The sequence below is a fragment of the Acomys minous genome (genome assembly GCF_964271855.1).
Source record: "Acomys minous genome assembly, chromosome: 10".
NCBI classification, from domain to species: domain Eukaryota; kingdom Metazoa; phylum Chordata; class Mammalia; order Rodentia; family Muridae; genus Acomys; species Acomys minous.
Genome location: NC_140491.1, coordinates 1,425,001 through 1,452,361, shown reverse-complemented (window position 1 = coordinate 1,452,361; position 27,361 = coordinate 1,425,001). Strand labels below are relative to the sequence as shown.

General features: G+C 38.1%; 1 protein-coding gene across 2 annotated transcripts in view; it reads right to left on the bottom strand.

The window, feature by feature from the left end:
* The window catches only part of COX7B2 (cytochrome c oxidase subunit 7B2), a 104,773-nt gene that overhangs the window by 46,901 nt on the left and 30,511 nt on the right, over positions 1–27,361 (bottom strand). For both annotated transcript variants that reach the window (XM_084798649.1, XM_084798650.1), the window contains 2 exons: positions 18,851–18,903; positions 17,193–17,215 (listed from right to left, as the gene is read on the bottom strand). In XM_084798649.1, the coding sequence (XP_084654775.1) occupies positions 18,896–18,903 (8 nt within the window). In that variant the 3' untranslated portion in view covers positions 17,193–17,215; positions 18,851–18,895. The remainder of the gene's footprint in view (positions 1–17,192; positions 17,216–18,850; positions 18,904–27,361) is intronic.

The following is a 27,361-nucleotide window of genomic DNA, read 5'->3' as shown; positions in this document are numbered from 1 at the left end:
TGAGTGTGCAAACAAGTTGATCTCTGTTTCCTGTGCCTTCTCTTGGGGTCTTTTCATTCTGTTTGTCTTGTCCAGTTTCTGATGTGTTCATTGTTTTTGCCTATTATATTTTAGTTCTTATCCTATAGATGCCTGTTTGCTTTCGAATGAGAGAAATCTTTTGGTGGTAGATCTGGGCAGGAGAGGGGGGTGGGGAGGGCATGAGAGGGAGTAGAAGGGGGGGGGCAAACTGTAATCAGGATGTATTATGTGAGGAAAAAAAATCTACTTTCTATAAAAGAAAAATTTACCCTCTTGAAGAAATACGATAAAATAAAACAAATATAGGTCAAGGAAGATTACTCTGTTCAAAAAATTTGAGGAAAAGCCTGAAGATAGGGTTAAAGACTCATATTGGGCATGGTGAAAGAAAAACAGATTCTTGAATCTTTTCTGTAAAACAGTCTACCACTGAGAACAGTTAGGGGTCTATGCTACTAAGACCCACCTCAAACATAAGTGTCTCCCAGCTTTAGACTTGCTTTAAATATGTGATACTTGGATATATTTTTGGACTTTGGCTTTTCTATGATTAATACAGAAGAGAAACTGATTTAATTAGCAATTTAAATTTTTAGAAATATGCAACCTTGCAAAAGACATGTCTTCTCAAAATACTATCCTGAAGGCCTCTAGTGATTCCTAGGACACAGATGACAAAGGTCAAGTCACTGCACCTGTGCCACACTACAGGGATTGAAAACAGCTGGACAATTCAGATGAGCAAAGAGAAACACCACATGTCAAAATTTGATCACTCAATGTAACCATATGCATTCGGTGACCTTTATCTAATCTGCTGTCTGTACTTACCTTTTACACATTTAGTAGAAGATGGGATGGGTCATTCTACAGAGGTCTTTTATAGTAGGCCACTGCTGAGAGTTTTGCTGTGACCTCTGTGAAGGTCATATGAGTATGGCAGCTGTCTTCTCCTAGGCTTCAACTATCTTTTAATGTAATAGAATAACAATTATGTGCATAGAAATGAGATAACTCCTGATCAGGGTCCTCTGGTATGGCAGACAGGCAATTAATCATCCATATGAAATGTACCACAGACAGCATACCAGCCTTTGGTTCCCAACACACAGTTAACCAATTCAGGCACAACAGTGTCAGAGACAGCATGCTCTCTGTTTTAATAACTTTTTAGGCGTCTCTTTTTTCAGCGAGGAGTCATAGACTCAATAGGAAATCACAGAAAAAAACTGAGGAACACTTTAAAAGATATACCAAAGAAACTCAACCATTCTCATAAAAAATAAAGGAAAAATGGTGGACAGCACAGACAATTCCTTTATATTGAATTTGCTACTCCGTAAGAGCACATGGAAATAAATTTGGTAGGTAGTCTTTAAAGCTCACCAGGAATTGCAAAAAACATTAAAATTTTTGAGACTTTTATAATATAGTCTTAAACAATTAGTACACAATTGAGTAAACAATAAAGAGTTTATACATCAATGTGTTTAGTGATATTGATATTAGAACAAAGTTTAGAATATGGTACAATGCTACCAGTACTTCTTTTATGTTAAAAAAAATCATTTTATCTCTTTGGGCATCTCATTGCCTACTATTCAATACTGTGGTTGTAGGAAAGAAACTCAAAAAAGAGTCTCAACAAAATAATTCTGAAGTGTTACTCAAATTCACAAGTCAAATAATAATAACTGTCACAAACTCTGTCAGTATCAAGGATGAAATATTATAGTGGACTATTAACTATATTGTGAAATAAACTCTAGGACACTATGCTGTCAGATGCCTCTTACATTTCAAAACAGCTGCAAAGAGTTTAGATCTATCCTAGATAGCTAAAACAGAGAACACGAAGGAGAGAAACTAGAACACAGCATAAAACCACAAGAAAAATCTCAGGGACAAAAAGAAATAATACAGAGTTGAATTGGGGAAAGCAATGGAACATGGAGCAGAAGAGATATTCCCATTTTTATTTTTCTCCTTCCTATATACTGTATGAATATTTGTTCATCACTGACACAAAAATAATAATAGCATATCAAATTGACAGAAAAACAGAAGAATTGAGTGGCTTTCTAAAAAATCTCATGGCTCCTTAATTAAAATTGTACTTTAAAAATTACTTTCTCTTATATCAAAGATGTACACAAGTCTGACAAATGTGTAAAAACAGACAAATGACAGAAAGCACACTATTTACTTGGAGGTTCTGCAACCCCAACTTTAAAGAGGAAAAAAAAGTCCATGATGCAGACATACATTATTACATAACTGAATGAACACACACACACACACACACACACACACACACACACACACACACACACAAACACACACAATGAAACAATGTTATAATTTGCGGGGCTTTAAAAATCACCCATTCTAGCTCCCAAATAAATGACAGAGACTTTATTAGAGTTATTAATAAGCATTAGGCTCACAAACTGGGCAGTCAGCATCTGTTCTAAGCCGTCTAGCTCGTCTTGCTCTCTCCCAGCCATATGCCCTGATTACTTCCATATTGGTTTTGCCTGGGCTGCTTCTGCTCCTCCCTCCCTCCCTCCCTCCCTCCCTCCCTCCCTCCCTCCCTCCCTCTCTCTCTCTCTCTCTCTCTGTCCCTACCTGAGAACGCCCCCACATCAAATTGCAAGTCCAGCCTTCCTCTGTCCACTAACTGTCCAGCTTCTTTATTAACAAGGCAGAGATATTTGGGGAGCAAATCTTTACAAAATTGATCACTGAATGTGACAAGGCCTATGTCCAACTGAAACCAGATCTCAGGAACCAGAACTCTAGATCTGAATGCACAGCACACCTGACCAACCCCCAGCAATATGACTCAGAGACGGAAAAATGCAGAAAGCCATTACTTCTATTTTCCATCTAAATAAATGCAGAGGTCTTTGAAAATCTGGCAACACCAAAGTGTTTCCAAATACACTGTGAACAAAAAGTTCATTCAAGTCAAAGACATGATGAGTTGGAGGTGTTTATGGAACTGCTGGGGGCATACATGTTCATAAAAAATAAGTACACATTTAAAAACCTAAAAGTATCTTTGGATTGGATTATGTTGAAAAATCTGACTTTATAATTTGGTGTTGGAGTTGAAAACTTAAGTTTCATAAAAATGTTCAATGAATTTTACCTTGTAATTAAAAATGAATTTTCAAACATTTCAAAAATGGCCTCCCATTTTACAGTTCGCATTAATGATAAATGACATTCCCAATCACAGACAATTACAAAATAAAAACAGTAATCAACCCTGAGAAAGCCTGAAGATTCTCTGCATCCTGCAATATCATCTATTTAGCAAAGACACACTTCTATGTGTGACATTTTTTAAGTGAGAGTGTTTGCCTGTGTGCAAGCACATGAAGAGGCTAGTGCTAAGCACTGGCTGTCTTTCTTATTACTTTCAAATTTATTTGTTCACACTGTCACTTACCAAGCCTGTTTCAGTGGGTCTGACTGGGAAATAAACCATGCGAGCCACCTATCTCCACCCCGGGAGATGGAGGTAGCGCCATACTCCAAGATTGCACACCACGCTCTTTACCCACAGAGAGCTTCCCAACCCAAGATTCAGTTCTTTACCATGAAAATAAAAAACAAAATACATTATTACAAGTTTGCTCTTATCCTAGAAAATTAAAAATACATGTATACAAAATAAATTGTTTGGAAATAAACTTGATTCTTTTGACTCTTCACTGTGAACCTGACTGGACTTGAATTCACACAGGAGACACACACAGCTGTCAGGGTGTTTACAGGGGAGGGGGCTTTAGCTGAGGGAAGAAAGGCCACCATGAATGTGGGAGGCACTACTCTAAGAACTGCGATTGCAGACTCCATCAAAAGGAGAAAGACGGCAGAGCAGTAGCATTCATCTTTCTCTGCTTCCAATGGCACAATCTGTCATATTATCTCATGTTCTAGTGACCGTGAGGTCCCAGCCAATACAGACAATATTTTCAATCCCTAAGCTGAAAGAAATCCTTTCTTTAAGGTGCTTTTTTATCTGGCATTTTTGTCATAGCAACAAGAAAGTAACACTATCAGTAGTTTATTTGTCTATATACCTAAGATTGCATAAACATTTTTCAGGTAAAACAGAGTTGTAAGGTGAATAAGTTTAAGAATACCTACCTTATGTACATAACAAAACCAAAACCCATACAGACAAAAAGGAAATTAACAATTTAAGTCTATCATAGAACGAAGGTCTGAATACAGACAGAAGTCTAAGTGTGGGTGTCTGAGGAGAGAAACAAGACCAAATGTCTTTATCTAACATACAGACCATATGCCATGTAAGCGAGAACAGGACACTACCTTCACTCACCTAGATTAGTCCTGGGGTTCTAGTATAAGAAACTTGGCTCACTCTAAAAACAGCTTTTTAAAAAAAAAAAAAGTCAATAAATATGCTTCTGAAAGGCTATTTGGGGTTCAGTCTCTTGAGGCTGATCCCTGCTGCTTTTTCAAGGCTTCACTGCATCCTTGAATGACTGTCTCTTCCTTCCACTGTACTGTATGACTCAGATTACTAGCACCAAGTGAGGCAAGGACACGTGATATTGCCAGGCCTACCTCTGGATGAAGGAACAAGAAAACTTACAAAGGCCAACAGCATGAAAGAACTAGATTTATGGTGTTAGTCTAAGCCAGATTTAACAAAAGCGTCAGAAAACTTACCAATTCTCCTGGCCATAATCATAAGGATAACAAAGATGAAGTTATCCCACACTGTAGCACAAGTCCTGATTACACTGACACAAGTCCTACATCACAAGTCTAGCAGGACAAAAGTGTGATGATACTTAATCATTTAAAGACCAAAATTTTCAGCTTTTCAACAACAATAAATTCTTAACATGTACAAGGCAAAGAAGAAAAACTAAATCAGAACCAGATTTAGATATGATATAGATTTTAAGATTGTCAGATAAGAAAAAATAATTGTGGTATGTTAATAGTTGTGATAAAAATAATGTATGATCAGATGGATATTTCAGTACAGACGTGGAACTCTGACGTAGAAATTTAAAGAAAAGTGATCAGAGGCTAGACGACCTCAGACTGACATGCTTACAGTAAAGGACAAAATAAGTTTCAGGCAAGAATACTACAGGAAGTGAAATGACTCGTAAGTAAAGTTGGTGGCACTGGGGAGATGGTTCAGTGGCTGAAGCACTTACTGTATGATCTTCAGGACTTAAGTTCAGGTCCCTAGAATCCATGATTTAAAAAAAAAGTACCAAACTCTGCCCACAGCATGTGTCTGTCTATAATCGTAATGCAGCAGATGCAGAGACGGGCGACCCCAGGGGCAGAGTTCATTGACCAACCAATATAGTTGGAACTCAAGGTTCAGCAAAAGGCACTTATAAATATAAGATAGAGATCTGGGGAAAAAACTATAAATAGAACTCTTGCCTCCACAAGGGCAAAAAGAGGTAGGTTTGTCCCCCACATACATGCAACACACACACACACACACACACACACACTGATTTGCTTTACAAAATGAGTTATTTGTAGTTCATCTACACTAAAAAGAATGTTAAAAGAAGGACTGGGTAGTAATGAGAAATGACCTCAAATGGTAACCTGGTTACCACCAGAAGGAATAAAGAGTACCAGGAAATGGAACACAACATATTTAATGGATACTTGAGTATGTACTTTTGTGTGTGTGTGTGTGTGTGTGTGTGTGTGTGTGTGTGTGTGTGTGTTTATTCTTTTATTTCATTTACTAGGTTAATGAAATCAAGCATTAAGTACACACAGCGATGACTCCATTTATATCATATTCTAGAAGAAGCAGAAATAATCTTTAGTGACAGAAAACCAAACACAGGTTGCCTAGGGGTAGTAAACAAAGGAAAAAATCAACTGTAAAAGGTCAGAAAAAAATTGGGGAGATAAAAAAATTACCATTTTGATTGCATGTGTAAGAACACAAAAATATGTATCTGTCAAAACTCATCAAAATATACTTAGCATGCTTATCTTTAATGAAAATTCTATCTTACTAAATTTACCTAAGAAACCAATTAAGCAAAAACCTAAAAGCTTAACAAAATATAAAGAAGAATTCTGTTCAAAATGGAATATTCTTAGTTTACAAAGAGATTAAAAGCAAGAAGATAGACATGCAATGTTTAAAAATAACAAGGTACTAATCTAGACCATAAAATAAATTCTTTAAAACATAAAATAAACAAGAAAACTCAACAGAAAGACTGAACAAAAGTTGCATATCTGAAAGTAAAACTAACTCTCACTATTAACAAAACAAGGATTTGAAATTACAACTTTTTCAAACTGAAAATCAGAAAAGTATATAAAACTTAGGGTAGAAAATATAATGGTAAAATTAAGCTGTCAGACTGCTAGAAAATGTATTCAACAATCCTATAAAATGTTAAAAAATTACTTAGTAAAACTGTGCATCTATCTGGCCTACAAACATCTGATAATACTAGGTGTCCATCAGGTCATAAGGTATGTGATAGATGCAGTATATAGAACCCTATTCAAGAAACAAAAGAGTAAATTTAAGTCTATGCAAAGCAAAACAAAAACATCATAAAAATGTTGAATCAGAAACTAAGAATGACAGATAAACATGATTTGTATATATTACAAATACTTGAACACACTCACAAATATGCCAACTAATTCTATGTAGTTTCCCGGAAATACTTAACTAAAGTCTCTTCTCTAAGTGCTGGAAGAGAGAAATCTTAGTAGAGATGAGGAATTAGATTTTTTAAATTACAGAAAGTTTAAAGATGAAGTTGTTGACCGTGATATAATTACATCATACTCTGGCTCAGAACAATCCACTTACAAAACTGTTGGAGATCTAAATTTTACTTTAGTTTGCATCACTTTTATAAAACAAACTGATAAATTTCTTCTGATGTTCAGTTTTTCCAAGAAAATCTTGTTAGTAATAGTTGTTTTTTTAGAGAATATCATCATAAACATCTTTACTTGGCACAAAAGACAATGGATTAATCGCTCGAGAATGGAACTATTCAGGGTCATACAAACACCACAGATTCTCACTGGAGACTGGAGCTCCAGACCTTTTTACTTGAGTAAACACATTCTGGAGTAACTGCACAAAGCAGAACAGTAAAGAGAGACTGCTGCTGCTGATGCGGGTGGACACAAGAGAGGGAATACCAGGGTCCAAATGATCTGGTGGGGGAAATGGAAAAGATTGGGATAGAGATTCTAATGGGGGCAGAGATAAAGGAGGAAGGGGATAAAATAACAGGATAGCTGAAAAGGTCATAAATCAAATTATTAACTATTTGTTAAAAATACTTTTAATATACATGCCAGCTGTGCTGGTTTGAATAAAATGATCCTCATTGGCCCATTGGCCGTGACACCATTAGGAGGAAGTGTGTCGTTGGGGGTGGGCCTCTGAGGTTTCAGAAGCTCAAGTAGGCCCAGTAACTCACTGCCTCTCCCTATGGCTTGCAGCTCAAGATGTAGAGCTCAGCTCCTTCTCCAGACCATGTCTGCCTGCATGCTACCATGTTTCTCACCGTGACGACAGTGGAACTCTAAGCCAGCCCATTACACGTCATGCTTCTCATGGTGACGACAGTGGACTCAACTCTAAGCCAGCCCCAATTACATGTTTTCTTCTGTAAGAGTCGCCATGGTCATGGTGCCGCTTCGCAGGAATAACTCTAAGACAGTCAGTACATGAAGAAACATATATAGTTTAAATGAAATTTCCCATTCTGGACTGACAATGATCCATCCAAAATCCAAAGACAGAACAAAAGCAACAGCAACACAACACTGAGTATAAGATGCCTTGTTTTGAATTATTGTTCAGAGTTGTTCAAGAAATGTCTAAAACATTACGGTTATTGCTATTGCCCTTAGTCATCCCTCAGAAGTAGAAGGTAAGTCCCTAATGAACTTTAAACACAGGACATAGAAGCCTTTGAACTGAACTGACCCCCAAGCCCTCTTATCAAGAACTAGATTTCATGTTCTGGGTACCAGAAGGTGTCCCAAGAGTCCTACCAAGCTATAATGCCTATGAACCACAATAATTACCAACACCACAAAATGACTGTGAGGGTGAAGTAATGTCATGAGTACCTCAGTGGTAGCCAACAGCTCTCCACCTGATGAGACCTGCTCAAGAAGAGGAAGACGACTCCTGGTACTGGAAACCTAAAAACTACCCAGGACTAGTGAAGTCATGCATCTTGGAGGAGAACCTGCAATTGTTACCACAACATACAAGCATAATCTCTAACTACATTTATACCCACATGTAAGTGTGGTTCTCACCCATCATCATGGAGACCTCTTTTAGCAAAAGAGGGTGGTGACAATTACAAACAAAAACAAAAACAAACAAACAAATAACAACAACAAAACCACAAAATCAATCAAAACGCAAAGCTGTGAATACCAGTCCCATAAATACATACAGGCAAAGCAACTCCTGCACTAAGGGTCAGGAATGCTGAGAGTGAGAGAACTGGTCTGCCTGAGGGAAGAACACAACAAATGGTTACCCAATATCTAAAGATCAGCCTGGAAAAAAACCACACAAATAACATTAACTAGACATATTATACTATGTATTTAGGTGTTTGTGCATGGGGGATGGGGGTGAGGAGAGAGGAAGAGAGAGTGAGAGTGTGTGTAATATAAGGCATGAGAGAGAGGAAAAAAAGAGTTAAATATTTTTATTTTACTGCAATCTCAAAGAGTGAAAGAAGAATTCTTAAAAGCCCTAAGAAAAGCAATATATTACAAATGACCTTTCATCAGAGAATATAGAAATTATCACTAAAGAAGAGAAAGTAAGGCATAGTGGCACATGCCTTTTTTTGGGTTTCTATTTATGTGATAAAATATTACTAAAAGCAGTTTGGGGAGGAAAGAGTTTATTTCCTCTTATAGCTTACAATCTATCACCCAGCGAGTGCTGTTTCTTATAGCATATGCACCCACATACCTAGAGGTGGCACTGCTCACAGTGATTTGGGTGTTCCCATATCAATCATTAATTAAGAAAAAGTCTCATTTTCTTGTTTAAAAGCCAATCTGATGAAGGAGTTTTCTAGGTTGAGATTCACTCTCATAATGACTCTACCTTCTGTTAAATCAACATTATACTAAGCAGCACAATGGCTATAATTCAAACATTTAAGAGGTAAAACTAGGAATAGTGCTATAATTTGAGGTCAGTCTGGTCTACATAGCATTATATCTAGGCCAGCCAGGGGCAATAACAAGGTCCTGTCTCGTAATGTCAATGAAATAAAATAATTTAAAAAGACTAAAATGAAAAAAGAAATGGGGAAAGAGTAGGAAGCTATACTGTACCGTGTTTACAAAATTCTGACATTATGACATATAGAGACAATATCCCATATAAACAGGAAAAGAAGATAGAAAATGAAGAATGGCAAGTTTGGTTTTGTTTGAGTAATATTATAGCTGAGGAGTCATACAAATATATGGGAAATAAATTTGAAGGTCAGAGTATAAACTAGGATGCTGAAATTTATTATATAACATCTGGAATAAAAGTAATTGTATTTGGCAACCAAGCTGAGAATATTAATCAGTTGCCTGGGAAAGTTGTGAAGAAATGGAATTTAATAGGAAGACTGCTTAGAAATGTATGACATAGGCCCTCGAGTAGAGGCTGCTATTAACTTGCTAGATAGCCATGCTATCAAACTGTCTTCTGAATATGTATGTTCATATGCATACGTTGGGCTACTCTTAAACTTGGTCAGAGAAGCTGTCTCTGCAGTAGGCAGCAGTCAAACGAAGGATGGAGAGTTGGTCAAAGTGCTAAGAATGAGACAGTGGATGTTCACACCTAAACAGGACATCTGTATCAAAGCTGCCCCCAGCAAGGCTCAGGAAGCAGGTACCATAGAAGAGGGGGTAGAAACAATGTAATATCCAGCAAACTGGAAGAAACGCTATGACCTGATGTGTAAGGAGACTCCTGGAATTTTGTTTTTAAATAAATCAAGAATATGAGAATACGCTTTCATTTTAATCCCAGGTGCAAGGGAATGGGGCTGCATCCCAGAAGCTATGATTTGCCCTGTGCTCTGCCAGGTGCATGATTTTGCCAGCTGCAGATAGTTTCTACAACTGTGTGACATTTGGAATTCTGAGGACTTTTCAGAGGGCATATCAATGCTGAGGCCCCATAGGGTAGGTTCTCGGTTGCTCGTCAGTTGCTGTCGATCACAGTTTGTTAAGTAGTTGTGCACAAAGAAGAAACAACAAGAAACCAGATATCCAGACAATGAAGAGCAAACCTGCCCCAAGGAGCTCAATGCCCCTCATCAGAGGAAGCAGTCGGACAATAACGCGCCCTGTTTCGGACCCCTGACTTTATTTGGGGATCTCTTTCCTTTTCTTGATATCCTTTTTCTCTTATAGCTAGTGTTAGGGGGTTAAAAGGTGGGGAAAGGGTGGAGAGGGGTAGAAGAAAGAAGAGCCCACAAAGCAGGCAATCCTGATTACAGTGCTGTCTTCTGGACATAGCAAAGCTAACACACTCATAAACCTATACAGCAGCTGGGACTGCTTGTGTTTGTTTGTTACTTCTCATTTTTAAAATGGACAATATTTGTGAAACACAGTTCAGACTAAAAGGAAATGTAAATTATTCTAACACAAAAAGTCTCAATGATAATTAAAACATGAGTGCACTAAGAATGGCCTATATTTTCCTAACACATTTGATAATGCACTGTAGCAATGAGATGACCTTAAGAGGTGAACATTACTCTTCACTGCTCGTAAAAACATAAAACTATAATCAAAATAACGGACAATTGGAAACTCCATCAATATTACAGATACATACATCTTCTACCTCCAGGTATACTTGCACAGATGCGAAAGAGTAGGAAGGGGGTAAAATTTAAAACTTTTCTAAAAATTAGTAAACACAGTATTTTTTAATTTGTAAAGAATCTAGAATGTTAATGTTTGCTTCTTAAACAAGCAAAAATAAAAGCACAATAGCTATGAGATTTAGTTCAGTGATAAAGTAGGAACCGGAGCTGACAGGTGGATCAGCACCAAAAGCACATGCTGTTCCTGCAGAGGACATGAGTGTGACTGCCTGGAAGTCCAACTGGAGGAGAACTGATGTTCTCTTCTGACCTCCAGGGCACTGGAACACACACACACACACACACACACACACACACACACACACACACACAGTCTCAGTATTAGAATACTACTGAATTGTACACTTAAAATCACTTACTTTTGTTTGTTGGGTTGGTTTTTTTTGTTCTTTTTGTTTTTTGTTTTTTGTTTGTTTGTTTGTTTGTTTTTTGAGACAGGGTTTCTTTGTGTAATAGCCCTGGCTGTCCTGGACTCATATTTTTAGATCAGGCTGGCCTCCTACTCACAGGGCTCCACCTGCCTCTGCCTCCCGAGTGCTGGGATTAAAGGCGTGCGCCACCACGCACGGCTACTGTACACTACCATACTCTGGTTTCTTTTGCTATTACTGCAATACCGGAAACCGGGTGAATTTTTAGTGGGGCTGTTTTGTCCATAGCTCTTGTCTCAGGTTAAAGGATTATATCTGGCGTCCTAAGGCAACACAGAAGTAGTATGCCTTCGTTTGGACGCTCCATACAAAGCCACCTGTCCTGGCAGGCTCCATCCTGACCGCCTGGTCTAATCCCGCTCCCCTCACAGAGATTCCACCTCTAAAACACCAGAGTAAGTGTTATGACTTAACGGAGAGACGTTGTATATTTACAGCAACAGAAGAGGTTATGTAGCTCTATATATCCCTATGTTGTCTCTTGCTTTTTTGTGTGACACTTCAAAATTGGCAAAGAATGAAAAACAAGCACAATAATAATAAAAATGAAAGTATTAAAAAAGCTGATTTATAAATGATCAGAACTTAATTTAAAAAGTCTAGTTTATAAAGTAACTAAAATTATCTCCAGTATTGAAAGCATGGAGGAAAACTTAAAATGGATATTTACTAAAATGTATACATCTAAAATTTAAATCTAAAGAACAGCATTATCCTTGGATAGTATTAACACTGCTGAACTGTCCACTTAAAAATAATAAAATGAATATTTTATAACATCCAATTCTGCTTTCTTTTGTTCCTAAGATAGTTGTTTCTTGTTTGTTTTAGTGCAGACTTTAAAGTGTATAATAGTCACAGCAAATGTAAGGGAGAATTCTCAATTTTGACTAAATGCTGTTTAGGATTCTTGAGTCACGGAATAAACTACACAAATGAATCTGATCAAATACTCTTCTTCTGACACCCAGGTACTGCCAGAAGATGAACATGAAGACTACATCACTGTGTCTCACAGCTCAAGCCACACATTCAGTACAAATATTTTCAAGAAAATATTACAAAATTTAGTACATTCTACAACAGCATTAAATTTAGAAAGACAATCTTTCTTTTTGTCACATCTTTATGCCATTTGGCACTGTACTGCTATAGTCAAAGGCTGTCTCCCTTCTACTTCCAATGCCCCCTGCCCACCCTCTCCACACACAACAATGTTACTGTGAGTGATCTCCGTTATATCTTTATTAGGTCATTAAAATATGTGATCTAATGCATTTCTATTAATATATGTAATGCAAATATAATGTATACTAAATTAATTGAGAAATACTAGGCTAATTTCATCAGATGAAGAAAATACCACCCCTTATCACATAAAATAATCATGCAGAATATGCTCATAAAGCCAGAATACCTATAATCCTCTATCCTATGCTTTTGAGTCACTCTGAATTTTTAGGAAGATCAGTTTTTTACTACGAATGAATATCAGGGAACCCCATCAGACCCTTGCACACATGCTTCAAAGCATAATTTAGTCCATTAATCCTAGGTAGGATTAAAGCATAGACTGTGTTGTGATTAACACACCTGGATGCTTTATTGGTATTCATGGCTACTTCCAATGCAAGGTTTTGATGTGCAGTGAAGACTTATTATTCAAACCTAAACCTCTTATTTGTTTTCTGGCTATACCAGGATGTCAGAAGTGGCAATGTACTCAAATTTCTTTCAGTACTTTATCCCAAGACCCCAGAATTCTAAACAGCATGTAGCCCAATTCCAGAATTTCCTCATTGTATTGATTTTGAATTTGCTGGAACTCTTTCAGTACAAAGTGTACACTAAAGCAAACAACCAACAAATAATCATCTCAAGATCCAGTGCTGAAATCCATGCCAACGTCCCTGTCCCTGGACCTTCGTTTGAATTAGATTCTTTGAGCACTGAATGCCATTTCAACACAATGACACATTATAATTTTTATGTCTTGGGATCCTTGTTTCATTTTAGCTCATTTGAACCTCTTTGGTTTTATAAATAGGGTCCTTATTATGGTCTGTATCTGGCTTCCCTCAAAGAGACTTTTCCAAAAGCCCTGGAGGACAGCAGCTTATTTTTGTGCTGTCTTGGGGAGTCTTGTTCCCTTGTCCTCCCTCTGTGCTCCGTTCCGGGCTGTTGGCCGCCTGATGATTTGGTGCTGCTGCCCATTAACTAACTCTTGCCTTTCAACAACTGAGCTTCAGTGCCTTGTTTACCTCCTCCCTCCTTTCAGCTTCTGGCTTATTGCTTTTCAGTCTGTATTTCAAGAGGATCCCTGGCAACTTCCTGTGACAGTTTCTGCCCCTTCTGCAGATTGTTCTCACCAAATTGGCTTTCCAAAGACAGGCTGTCAGTTGCTTCAAGTGGGAGCTTTATCTTTAGTTTCCTAGACCGCGCGCGCACTCATTCTCATGGTTATTAAGAGGCAGCACGGCTGACACTTAAGATAAGTGACTACCTACACTATGTCATGTAAAAGAACAAGAAAGAGGTTCTGGCCCTGAAGGCTGATACCTCACAGGATAGACTCATTCCCAGGTTTTACAACATGTGTTATTTTTAAGGGATTCCCTGCCAAATGGATATATTCTCATCTGTTTATCTTTAGGTGGCACATCTTTAGATGTGCACAATGTGAGGCTATCTCATATGGCATTGCATATTATAATAATTTTTGTGCCTTTATAAGATCAAAAAACATTTGCACAGCAGTGTTGTTTAAACCTTAGTGTCTAACAAGTATGCTGCAGCAACAGGATCCAACACATGATCTATGAATTAAAATACCCTTCTATGAGAGAGGGGAGGGAACGGGGAAGAGGGTCTGAGTGTGGGACTGGGAGAAGAGGGGAGGGGCTGTGAGCAAGCTGTAAAGTGATAAATAAAGTAATGAAAAAATACAAAATATAGCTGGCTTGGTGGTTACAGCACTTGGGAGATAAAGGTAAGCTGATCTCCTTGAGTTTAAGGCTAGCATGGCCTATAAAACAAGTTCCAGGACAGCCAGAACTACGCACAGAGAAACCCTGTCAAAACAAAGAAACAATAAAGCCAAAAAAAAAAAAAATACAAACTACAAGTAAAACAATGACAAATATATACCGGTAACTTATCAATTAGGGAACTATTAAACAGAAAACCCTAAAAACAATGGTTTAAACCCAACACAGTAGTTTTACAAGTAAAGTTATTTACTGGTTTTTCCCTGGAAGTTCAAGAATGTCAGTGTTTAAATCTGAACAAACCCTGTCCTTTCTTTCCCTCACAGCTACAAGACAGAGGCACTCGCTCACCAACACATGCACTTTCCAGGAATGAAGAAGGAATAAGAGGGAAGAATAAAGATAGTAATAAAGATAAATATATAAACAAACCAGGATTTTCCTAGAAATTTCATCTCATTAGATTATGTCTCACAGAACAGAAATGACAGATTGTCCCTCATAGTAATAAAGCACATGAATAAATGAGTTTGTATGTTTGTATGTGTTGCATGTCAAGACAGGAAATCAAACAGGACCGGAACCTGAAGACAGTGGCTGATGCAAAAGCCATGGGAGAGTGCTCTCTTACGGAACCCAGGCCCAACTGCCAGAGATGGCCCCATCCAGCATGGGCTAGTCTATCCCATTTCAATCACTAATTAAAACATGCCTTTCAAGCTTGCCTACAGCCAAGTCTTATGGACACATCTTCTCAACGACGGTTCCCTTTTGTCCAGTAACTCTGGCTTGTGTCAAGTCAACATAAAACTAGCCAGAACACCCTGTGAAATGAAATAGGAAATAAAGAAAGGGTCTTAGACCAGGTCACTGAAGAGGTGCTGAGCCTGGGCATGTGTTGTGCAGTTTCAGTCTGGAAAAGTGTCAGAAGGTGAAGATGAAGATACAAGATGCACTTGTACAGAAGGGCACTGGTTGCATGGCGGTACAGGGAGAGTGAGAGGAGAAGCAGCCTACTGTTTGGAAAGGTTTCAGGGACAGACAACACAACACTCAGGAGTGAAGACAACGGTAATGAGATGACCTGGAAGCCAAGTAAGCAAGAACAAAATCAAAAGACTCAGACTCATTTCAAATGGTTATTAATTACCTCCTTTAGGGAAATTAGCCTTATTCCAGTAGGTACAATTTATTGGTAAGGGGTAAAACTAGAGCCAGGAAATCCAATGAAAGGACTTGGCTCTAATTGTCTAGCATAAAGGTGTAAACTAAAACAGTACCAGAGGATTTGGAAATGCAAAGACTGATTTCATAGCTATTAAGCGAATTCAAAACTAAAAAGCTTATTAACCAGGTGCTCTTGCACAGGGAACAAAGGGATCCTGCACAGCTGTGGGGCAGGAATGAGGAGAAAGAGTTAGCACAGCTCTTGCTCTTTTCACTCACTTACTGATTCAACATGAGAGTTAAACTGATTTCCATAAGCTTAGTGTATGCTGGGTCATGTGATACCTTAGTGCTGCGTACCAGGACGCATAGCTACTTGCACAGTCTTCATCCAACCAGGTCCTGAAACAGCGCAAACACAAAAGCAAGCAGCCTGCCAAAGGGACGCCAATGACCTACATACACTCCTTTCCCTTTACTGATGATCTGATATGCAAGTATGTGTCTTCTACGGCTTGCCTATTATGATTAGGGCCACAATAAACTTGGACATGCAGGAATCTTCTTCTTGTATAGATTTTAGTCATTTGGATATATGCCTCAAAATGAGATAAGTGGTTCATAGTCATAGATCTTGGTAGAGGCATTCATCTTTTTAAAAATATGAACACCCAGGCACAAGAAACTAAAGCAGACAAATGTAATTATACCAAACTACAAGATTGTGCACAGTGCAAAAAACCATCAACCATGTGCTTTTGAACTATCATGGAAGAGCTGCTTCCCAGAGCAAATCTAAGACAAAGGGAAAATACGCAGCACTAGATATGTTAAACAAAACCAGGCTTGTTCATACCGAGTTTCCACGGTGAGCTACTTAGTAACTTTCAAAACAATTATTAATGCAACAATAAACTTATCATTCTGCCCACTAAAAAAATTTAAGAGCCAAATCTGCTGGTAAAAAAAATCAACAAAGTAACCCATAAGAACCATGATAGGGCCTCACAAAGACAATACAAATACAGGGTACATAAAGAAAATGGCCGTGTGCATGGGAGCCTGTCCACAAAAAAATTAAGACATGTCAAATGAGAAAGAAGCAAGCAGCTGACCCTGGTTTGAGGAAGCTTCATTGAGGAGTAAGTTCCCAAAGTAATTCTTGTTTTCCTATTAATGGATACATCTCAGAGGATCTCCTCAGTCTTTCCAAATCCTGGTTTCATCTATGTCTGTGTATTATGAGATTGCTAGCCCTTAAGGGCAGTAACATCAACACATGCAGTTATGAATATGTGCATTCAAATTAATGATCCCATACTGTGGTTGTTTGTCCATTACATATTAGGAATAGTTGACTGGGATCTTGACTTCCATACTCAGGAACTTTCTAATAGTATCTACTTCAGGGATGTGTTGTATAAAGAAACACTCAATCTGCCTACATCTGACATAGAGTATATATTAACAGTGTCCAATGAGGCGCATTCTGCACTCTTCCTTGAGAGATGAGATTAAGCTGATGAGTCACTGTCCTGCCCAACCATCATGATTCCTACTGTAAATATGAAAACTACAATTCAAACACAATTATTCAAAAAGCAGGGCCGAGTGTAAGTACGTACCTGGTCGATGGTGAGAAGAAAATCTACAAGAGAAGACAAAACAAAGTCATCCTAATGCAGTAGTCTTGCAATTATCACAACGAAGACAACAAACATATAAGAAATAATAGGACTATAGAGAATAGGAAAAAATAATTACCACAGTCAAACTTATACATGTGTATTTTAAAATGTTATATGCAATTTAACTTCTCAAGGATGATTTATTTACTTTTAAATAGAAGGAAAACTAGCAGTTGTAAGTAAGTGCTTTGCTGGTCATGTCTGGGAACATAAGACCCTCTTACTGGGTACCAGGGGGAAAGCTAAGATCACTGGACATGGTATAGGATGAAAGTCATTTACATTTCAATTTAAGAGCTATAAGGGAACTGAAGGCTTCTAAGAAAGCCTCAAGATTTGTGGCTTTTTTTCACATTATGGATTTAAAAAAAGAAAAGAAAAGAAAAGAAAAGAAAAAGATATTGAGTTCTCTTGTTTAATTATTGAAATGGCCATGAATTTACCAAAAAGGAATTTTTACAGCAATTTACCATAGCAAGTCTATTAACACCAAAAAACCATAGATCCTGCCATAATATTAAGTATTTATAATTGCACAATTACTAAATTAATAGGACAGAAAGAACTTTAGAAATCACTTATTTTGGGGGGAACCCAGAGGGTTCAGGATCATCATAAGAAGAACATCAAGGCTGGCGGATCTGGTCCCAGGGGGGCCTGCACAAACTGCTGCACCAACCAAGCATAATGCATGCTGTAAACCTGGATCCCTGTTCAGATCTAGCTAACAGACAGTTCATTCTCCACAGCTGTGGGGGGAGAGAGGACTGCCTCTGACATGAATTCTGGTGCCCCCAATTCCCTTGGTGGGGAGGTCCTGTGGCCCACAGAGAAAGGCGAAGCAGGCTGTCTGGATGAGACCTGATGGACAGGCTGTGGACATATGGTGGGGGAGGAGGTCCCCTTCTGTCAGAGATCTAGAGGAGGGGAATAGGGTGAAAGCATGGGGAGCACGTGGGATAGGAGAATACAATGGAGATGTAATCTAAATAAATTATAAAAAAAAGTTAAAAGTAAAATAAAAAAAGAAATCACATATTCCCATATTCTGCTTTCAAACTGATCCTAAATATGAGCAGGGATGGGAAAACCTTTTCACTGCAGCTCTGTTGAGAGTTACCCTCCATATGCACGCTGTTCAAACTAGCATGAAAAGAAGGCCCAACACGATCTAATAGCAAAAAGAGATTCAAAAAAAAAAAAAAAACCAAAAATTTCACCTAAGCATATGATTATATAGTCACACCAGGGGGCGCTCTTAACACTAAAATGATAAATGACGTATTTTAAAATACTTGGTCTCAGCTGGCCAAAGAAAAAAATTATTTATTAAGTATATACTATTTACAAGTGTTTCTTCTCTCTTCAACACACTCGCTGACAGCACTTACATTTTCTTGTGCATCACTACTGTTTGTGTGGTTAGCACTATAAAGTTAGTCTATCAAGGAGTACTGATGAGCACTAATATGAATTTCTTTTTTTTTTTTTTTTTTTTTTTTACCAAATTCTCTATCAGACCTTTTAATTCCATCCCATAAAAAAAGGAAGGATTATTTTGTGTGTGTGTTTATGTGTGTGTATTTTCCCATTACCTGCAGAGTCCCTCGAGTGCCGAGGATCTCCTCAAAAGTTCAGAATCAGCTTCCTACAAGCACAGCAGAAAACAGCAATGTGAGTTTTCAGAAAAACTGAAAATGAGGGCAGGTGAGGAGGCTGCGCTACCCAGAAACCATCGCATACTATTCCATCAGACGCCAATGTTTTCATATAAAGAACATGTAATTAAAATACATTTTATGAAATGACTCAAACTTGAAATGAAAAGAAAGTATGGTTTTAAAAAAATGAGGTCACATCTGTCTGCTTGTGGTTCTAAGGAAAGGGTTTGTATGCTTTTCTCACCCGGGGGGATCTATACACAACCTCCGCAAGTGATAGCCACCTGCAGTCAGGCAAACATTAAGATTCTGGTAAGGTCCACATATTATAGTAATGTGAATTTAGGAATTAGAGGACTCTTTTTATGTTTGTGCCCTAAAACAAATTTATCAGTAAACTAATACCCCAATTCTGTGGAAAACAAACATTTTTTATAAAAATAGTAAAGACTTAAAAGAGAAATTACACGAAGGAAATCCATACAGCTATTTAATATTTTAAACTGAAGCCTACATGAATGATAGAAAGTCCTGTCCTATAACATGATTTTGAGGAATGTGTAGAGACATAAAGAATAAAAGAACACAGAACAAATGTTAGACAGGTTACAGAGATGAAAACCCTGCAGGAAATATATGTTGGATAAGGAATCAGAAAACAGCCATTACCTACTTTATATGTTTCTTGGTTTGGAGGATAAAGAATTCCTGAGAAATTCAGCCAAGTACATCCAACCTTGTCTGAAGAGAAGCAGCACCTAACAGAATACAATCTGACAGGGGAAAGTTCTGAGCTTCCAGGAGAAGCAAAATCAAAGCCGTAGCAGTAGGGTGCTCTATGGCTCATCTTAAAAACAGATCTGGAGATGGCTGAAGGAAAGAAAGAAAAAGGCTAGAATTGCTCGAGGCCTAACTGGTAACTAGAGGTCACATTTCAGTTGATGACAAGGACACAGTCAAGATGTGAAAGAGTTTGGATAAATCATACTTCTCCAAGAACTTAAGATTCCATATCAAAGCAAAGGGCTAAAGACCCAAAGATAAGGGGAGAATGGTTGCATTCACCCACGAACTCCCTCACACGTTCAGCAGTTCTGAAGGAATACCTATGTATGTTCCCAGCACAGCCCTGAGGGCTTAAATACAGGAGGATACCAAACGTCAATCCCTTAACTCATGAAATTCTCCTTCTTGCAGGGAATGGGGATCCCAGCCCTGAGCTCACACAGTGTCAGTGTGGTGAGATAAGTGTCTTAACGGACTGCGCAGTCCACGGAGTGCGGCTATGTACAGTTAGCATGGTACTTCACACAGCAATAAAATAATCTAGAAACTTTAAAAATGTGTCGGGATGAAAAAGAGTTGACGCCGGAATGGTGAGGGCTATTTGGAATGAACAACAACAGGAAAAGCAGAGTAAGAAAGTGTTTATGTCTCTTTTCCCACAGAGAGAAAGTACACAAATTACTAGGCATCTGAAGAAAGGAGGCCTCCAATAACCATAAATGGCCAGAAAGGGCCTTACACTTGGAAGTGTGTATCACCTACTCAAAGGGTAACAGACATGCCATTGTTAGGAATGCAAGAAATTTTCTTCAAGAAGAAAAAAGAATATAGTATGTAATTTTTGCAGAGAATAAAGTGGGAAGAACTTGGAGGAAGAAGAAATAGTTTGGAAATAGGTGGGACAAAATTTTCTGATAAGTAAATATGACGTGAGAGAACACGGAGTGTGGGATGATACACTTGTCATTGATTAGAGCAACTACAAAGAGCTGAACGTTAGTGGTACTGAAAAATCAGGTAATTAGAGAAACTTATTTGGGGCTGTGCATTTGTAAAATAAAAGCTGTCTGGCACTCATAATTTTAAAAACATGAAACACATGAATAAACGACGAGAGAGAAATGTGATGCAGAGAACTCATCTGTGTGCGTGTCTGTCTGCCGCTTCCTGTGTTCATACCCTCTATGAGTCTCATCTGCTGGAGTGGGGCAAATCCTCTAACTTGCTTATAGCTCATAAAATGAGAGATGACAAAATTTCTCCAAGGCACAGAATGCAATTACATTATTTCATTGCGACTATAGCTTTAGTCTTGCCTGGGTTTTTCTCTGACTAGTCAACTTCTGCAAAGGAGCATATCAGAGCCACCGGCTTCCTTACAACCAAAGAGAAAGCCCTTCCTCCCCATAGCCTTAAGGAAATAAATTCTTCCAACAAGCAAAAAAAAGTGTGGAAATAAATCTCAGTTACTTAGGTTACATCCCAGATACAGATGCCAGACTGAGTGCAGTCATAAGAGATGGTTCAGCTAAGTTATGACTAGAATTCTGCTCCATAGAAAGTGAGATTATAAAATGGGTGTTATTTCAAAACACCAAATTTATGGTAATCTGTTATGTACCAGTAGAAAGTAACATAAACCCTAGGCGGCAGCAAAATTTAGAGGCAGGGAGATATATAAGGCAAAGAAAATATGAAGAAAGGCCAGTGAAGTCAAAGAGAAATCAAAAGAATGTTTTCAAGAAACAGATTGCTGGCTTTCTCCAAGAGGCAGACATAAAAAGAAAAGGGCGAGACAGCCTGTGGGTCTGCGGGAGGCTGCTGGGTAATGAGCAATCAAAGGTGCTGGAGAGAGCAGGCCTGGCACTGCCTTCTCTTCTCATAGCCTCCTGCTTCCCACTTCTGAGGACAAATGTGAGCGTGTACATGCTCTGCAGGGAGGAGGAGAAGACAGAGAGGATTTCGCATCCTTTCTACTCTAGGTTCTCCCGCACTAATAATCAATCCTGGCTTCTTAACTGAAAACTCTGCAGCTCATTTTTACCAGTGATGATCTATCCTACCAAAGTTTTGGGAAATAGTGGGGATTTGTAATCTAGTCATCTCTTAACTGCTAAAGTAAATGACATTCAGTCTTAATAAAAGCCTTAGAAGACCCAATTAGTGCCAAAGCTGTGACACTTCACTGGTTATAAGGCTTTGAAGGTTGGTGTTTCAAAATCGGCTACAACACCAATCAAAGTTGGCTTGTTTTAATTACTAAGTAGCTAACATGGCCTATTTTCAAACTTCTCATTGCTGTATGACATGCTTAGGTTGCCTTTTAATTTATTTTTCAAAAAATCAATAGAAGTCAATCTAACGTACATGTATTATATTCAAGGACCTGAGGTAACTAGGTCTTGTTCGGTACAAGCAGCTCCCTGCTCTTTTTTTTTTGTAACATCTCAGATATGTGTACACTATTTATTATAAAGTTTTGCCACACAAAGACTTCTGTGCCCTAAAGTGATTAGAAGTCAGCCTTTAATTAAAAAAATAAATAAATAAAATAAAGAGAAGAGGACTTTAAAAAAAAGAAGAAGAAGAAGTCAGCTTTTATGTAGAGGTATCTGTGGTCTGCTTCAGATTTTCCTATAGTGCTTTGAAAGTAATTTCTTCTCTACTCATTCAGTGAAGACTTAGTGAGGATGTCCTCAGTTACATACAGGTACAACTTACATAAAAAGCAGAGAGGTATTTAAGGTTACTGTTTTAAAAGTACATCTCAACTGGTAACCTTTTTCCTCTACTTCTTCAATATAGATATTGAAGAATATATAATTATATATATGTAGTTATAAGGAGGATTCATATTTAATAAACATACTTTTAAAAAGCATTTTTCATGTGGTAGTAATACAAGTCTGTCCTTTGCAACATGAGCTATGACCTAGGTCCCTCTCTACAGCGTGAGGACTAATCAGCCCCTCCTGTTTTACTCATTCCCTATTCATTACCTCAATTTTAATAATACTTTTAAAATGTTTTAATTCAAAATACATCCTGACATGGTGGGAAAACTGCAAAGAACACTTAACTGCAGCAGGCAGTGGTTAATGCAAAAATCTACATGCCAAAAGCCCTAAAAGTAATGTCCAATATGCTTGGTCCTAAACTGGGTAGTGCTATCACCTCCTCCATGGCTCAAGGAATATACAGAAGAAGCCCAGAAAGAATGTAAAAGTCAGTAGATGGTGTGATGTGAGCAAAACATGCTCTGGACATGACAGAGCTGCTATACTTGCACAGAAGCTGTAGCTACCTGTTCAAGACCGTCAATGTTTCATCATGAATAGAGAAAGGGTCCAGGAAGCCCCATCCTTCCTCAACAGGTTTATCTGGATTTTATTTTCTTCTGTGGTGTAGATAATAATACCTTACCTCTGCTCTGGTAAACAACCTTCCACCTATGCTCACGCAAACATTTCTAATTAAACTCAGTAGGTGCTCAAAAACAAACAAACAAACAAAAAACAGACAAGAAGAAAGGTTTCAGCAGGAGTGGGAAGTGCAAGAATGAGATGGAAGATGAAAATAACTAAAATGTATTTTACACACAGACATACACACACACACACACACACATACACACACACACACACACACACACACACACACACACACACACGAAACTGGCAAAAATAAGTTAATATACTGTGAAATGTTTTGAAGACTGTACTCATAATGCACAACTTACCATCTTCAGCAACATAGGAACTTAACGAAGACACTACTTTCTACAGTAATTTTGTTTCTTCATTATGCCTAAGTTATTCTTTTGTTATATAATAAGTGCTTTTTTGTGCGCGTGTGTGTCTCCCTAGTCAGTCTCTCTGAAATCAGTGTTTAATCTTATTTTTGTTATCTATGAAATATTCCATGGTTTTAAGAGATAGGTTTATACAATGATATTCTACTAAATGATAGATTTTCATTCACCTGACTCTACATCATCTACAAATTGTCTTTTTTTTTCCTTTTCCTACTCTAAAATCTAGGTTTGTCACATGTAGTTCTATGAAATATGTTTCAAATGCATAGCAAAATAACATTTAAAACAAAAAAGTATCAAATGTCTTACTTATAATAATAGCATATAAAGTAATATATGCATCAACAAGTAGGTTTTTGTGTGTTCCTAATAACTTTAGATAATTTTGGCTACAGAGTACAATCAGTATAAAATGGAATTATACAGGCCCCACATCTGTAGTTTAGTACCAAGATGTATCCTAGAAATGGCTACATAAAGGAGACTGAAAAGGCAATATTAAATGAAGATTAGTTTGGAAGGAGGAAAATTTCATGGGCTACAAAAACCTATAGGCAACTACTGACTGATTGGAAAAGGAAATTAGCCTTTCCTAGGATGAACCCCTTTACCTGTTGATGGAACAACATATATGAGGAGATGTCTACTTTAAGATTTCTGTAAGACACTGGGAGGAATACATGTGTGGATACATGCATTTTGTGTATAAATAAACAAATATAGTTCAAATGAACTCCTGATTGTAGCTTCAGTCCCTTGTCTCCTCCTGGTTTCACCCTCCCTCTTCCTCCATCCCCCTCCCCTAATCCTCAGAAAGGGAGAGCTCTCCTCCTGCACCAACTGACCTGAGCCTATCAAGTCTTATCAGAACTGCCTGCATTCTCTTCCTCTGTGGCCAGGCAGGACCGCCCAGCTTGGTGATCAGAGACGGTTAACAGAGTCTGGCTGAGACAGCCTCTACTCCCCTTACTAGGGGACCCATATGGAGACTGAGCTGCCTATCTTAGCTGGGGACCTAGGTCCTCTCCATACATGGTCCTTGGTTTATCAGTTTTGGCAGGCCACCCTAGGCCCAGATTTCTTGGCTCTGTGGGTCTTCCTGTCAGAGCTGACAGTGTACCGTCCAAGAGCCAAAGATCACCTAACAAAAACCTCAATACAGACACAGGGAGCTCTCTCTGAGTTGTTGATCAGGGCTGCCCAAGATAATCTCACATAATATAGCCTTTGCGATTGCCCTTGGTTCCCACTAGTGGTGGAAGCTAAGTCCCTGCTAGTAAAGACACCAAGAACTTCAGACACAGGGCCCAGAGGCCACTGAGCTGGAACTGAACCGAAGGCCTCCTCCCTCCTGGTGGACTAGCTTTTATCATGCTAGAAGGTGTCATACGAGTGTCTAGAGAAGGGAAGCAACAACAGTCCTACTAAGCTATGCACCTACACGTGACATCAACAATCAGCATGGCACAATAACCCTAAAGGCCTAAGAGTGGCACGCCTACCTTTGTGGTAACAACATTCTCAAGACTTTTAGTCAGAAAGAGGGAATTCCCTGGTATTGAAAATCTAGCCAACTACTCAGGGTTAGTGAAGCCACGGATCTTGGAGGAGAACCTACAACCACCAGTTTACTAAGCCAGCATAATCCTTAACAACAATGTAAACACTGTCCTGATGTCCATAGATAATTGTAGTCCTCACTCCTCAAGGAATCTCTCTTCAAAACAATTAGAAAACCACAGCCAATCAAAATGCAGAATGGTAGGGCCCATCCAAATGAATACATCTACAAAACAATCCTGTACCCAACCAAAGCTCAAAGAATACTGAAGAAGAAGAATAAAAAAACCTAACAGTAACTATAAAGAGATGACCTGTTACAAGATTTTTATAATACAAGTTATAAAAGTGCTATTTTAGAATATTGCATTTTCATTTGAAAGGTCTATTTATAAAAGGTGTAATGGCATAAAATGAAAAGCATTCTTAAATTAATTCAGCTTGACATCATTTTCATATAGATAGGTATTTAGGTAGTTAAATATATAAAACCAGAGAAATTTATAATGGCCTTTGTATTGAGGAAAATAATTCATATATTTTTTTACAACTCCAAAAAGTCACAGTTAATCATGGCTGTCTTTCTTTCAGAGCCTGTAAAATAAACAGTAGCATGAAAACAGTTAAGCCAAAAATAAAATGTTTAATGTCTGGACTATTTGCTCTTTTCTAAGTTCCTACAAATCAGTGTGTGTTAAGACCAGGGACAGGGTGAGATGATGTGCCATGATTCTCCCTCAGACCCTTGTCTCCCACCAGCTGGATTTGCCATGCTTCCTTTCACACACCTCAGCTCAGCTCTGAAAGCCTAGGACATTTATCTTTACTGCTCAGGATTACACTACACTGACTGAAGTCTTTGTTATGGCATTTCTAAGTTTTCTTTCCTAACTGTAAAATTGTGTTCCTCCTTCTTTGTCTCCTTCCACTGTCCCTAACCATGAGGACAGCATTTGCAAATGAAACTGTATTACATATTTGAATAGAAAATACCCAGAGACATGCAGAATATGGCATTTTAAAATGTTTTTATTACTTTAAAGATTCACTGACAATGAGACAGGTTAACCAATGAAACAAGCAGCACCCAGTCTACCTCAAAGAAGGTGATGAGCATCAAAGGACCTCCTTATGGAGATGGCTATAAATGTGGCAAACTAGCCACTGGGCAAAAGGTCCTCATTTCTACCATATACAGAATTCTGCCTTAAAAAGGCAAGCTTGGATGCAAGCAGAGTCAATGGCCAAACTCTGCCAAGATAGGGTAAGGAACTTCTCAATAGTTTCTGCCTCCCAAATATGTCTGTCAGATATATTGGGCCAGAAGGCTGAAGAAGATGCTCCAACATTATACAGAGTTTTGGGTGGCTATTCAGGTAGAAAACTGTCTCTGTCATCTTTTCATTTGGAAAGCTACTAGCCTGCACTCCCGGAATACTCAGATAATCAAGTTTACTCCTTCTTACATCTCTGAGGGACTTGAAGACCAGGTAGCTTAGTTTTACAATGAAGCTTAGTTGTTTAGGGGTTAATATGTTTTTAGGGGTAGATAGATGTTTTAAGTTGATAATGACAAGATGTGATGGAGATAGATTTATATTCAGAATTTTAGACTCACCAAGATAGGAAAGAGGTTTTCTTCAATGCTGTCAAATACAAATAGCCAAAACACTAAGAATGTAAGATTTGTATAATTCCTGATTGTGTCATTGTTCTTCTTCCATAGGTAATGTATTGTATATATGTGTAATAATATAAATGTATATGTACAAAAATAAAATAAATTTTAAAAGAAAAAAAAGAAAATACCACAATACAAACTATATTATGGTATCCTTTTTAGAAGGAAAAAATGCCTATCATAATGTTCTATTTGTAGGCTTCTAGGACCCTCTGGATCCTTCTACTTTGCCATTCTCCCAGGCTTCTCTCATCTAGAGTCCCACTAGAATGTCCTCCCCTCTGTCTCAGTTTCCTGGTAAGTGAAGGCTTTCGTGGGACATGCCCCTTGGACTAATATGCAGATATAAGTGAATATATACCATTTGAGTCTTTCTGCTTCTGGGTTAACTCACTAATTATGATCATTTCTAGCTCAATCCATTTATCCACAAATTTCAGGAATTCCTTGTTTTTAATAGCTGAATAGTATTCCATGGCGTATATGTACCACAGTTTCTTTATCCATTCTTCTACTGAGGGACACTTAGGCTGTTTCCATGTTCTGGCTATTATGAATAAAATGTAGTATGTCCTAAAGCTACTAAGAAAAAGTTTATTCACCT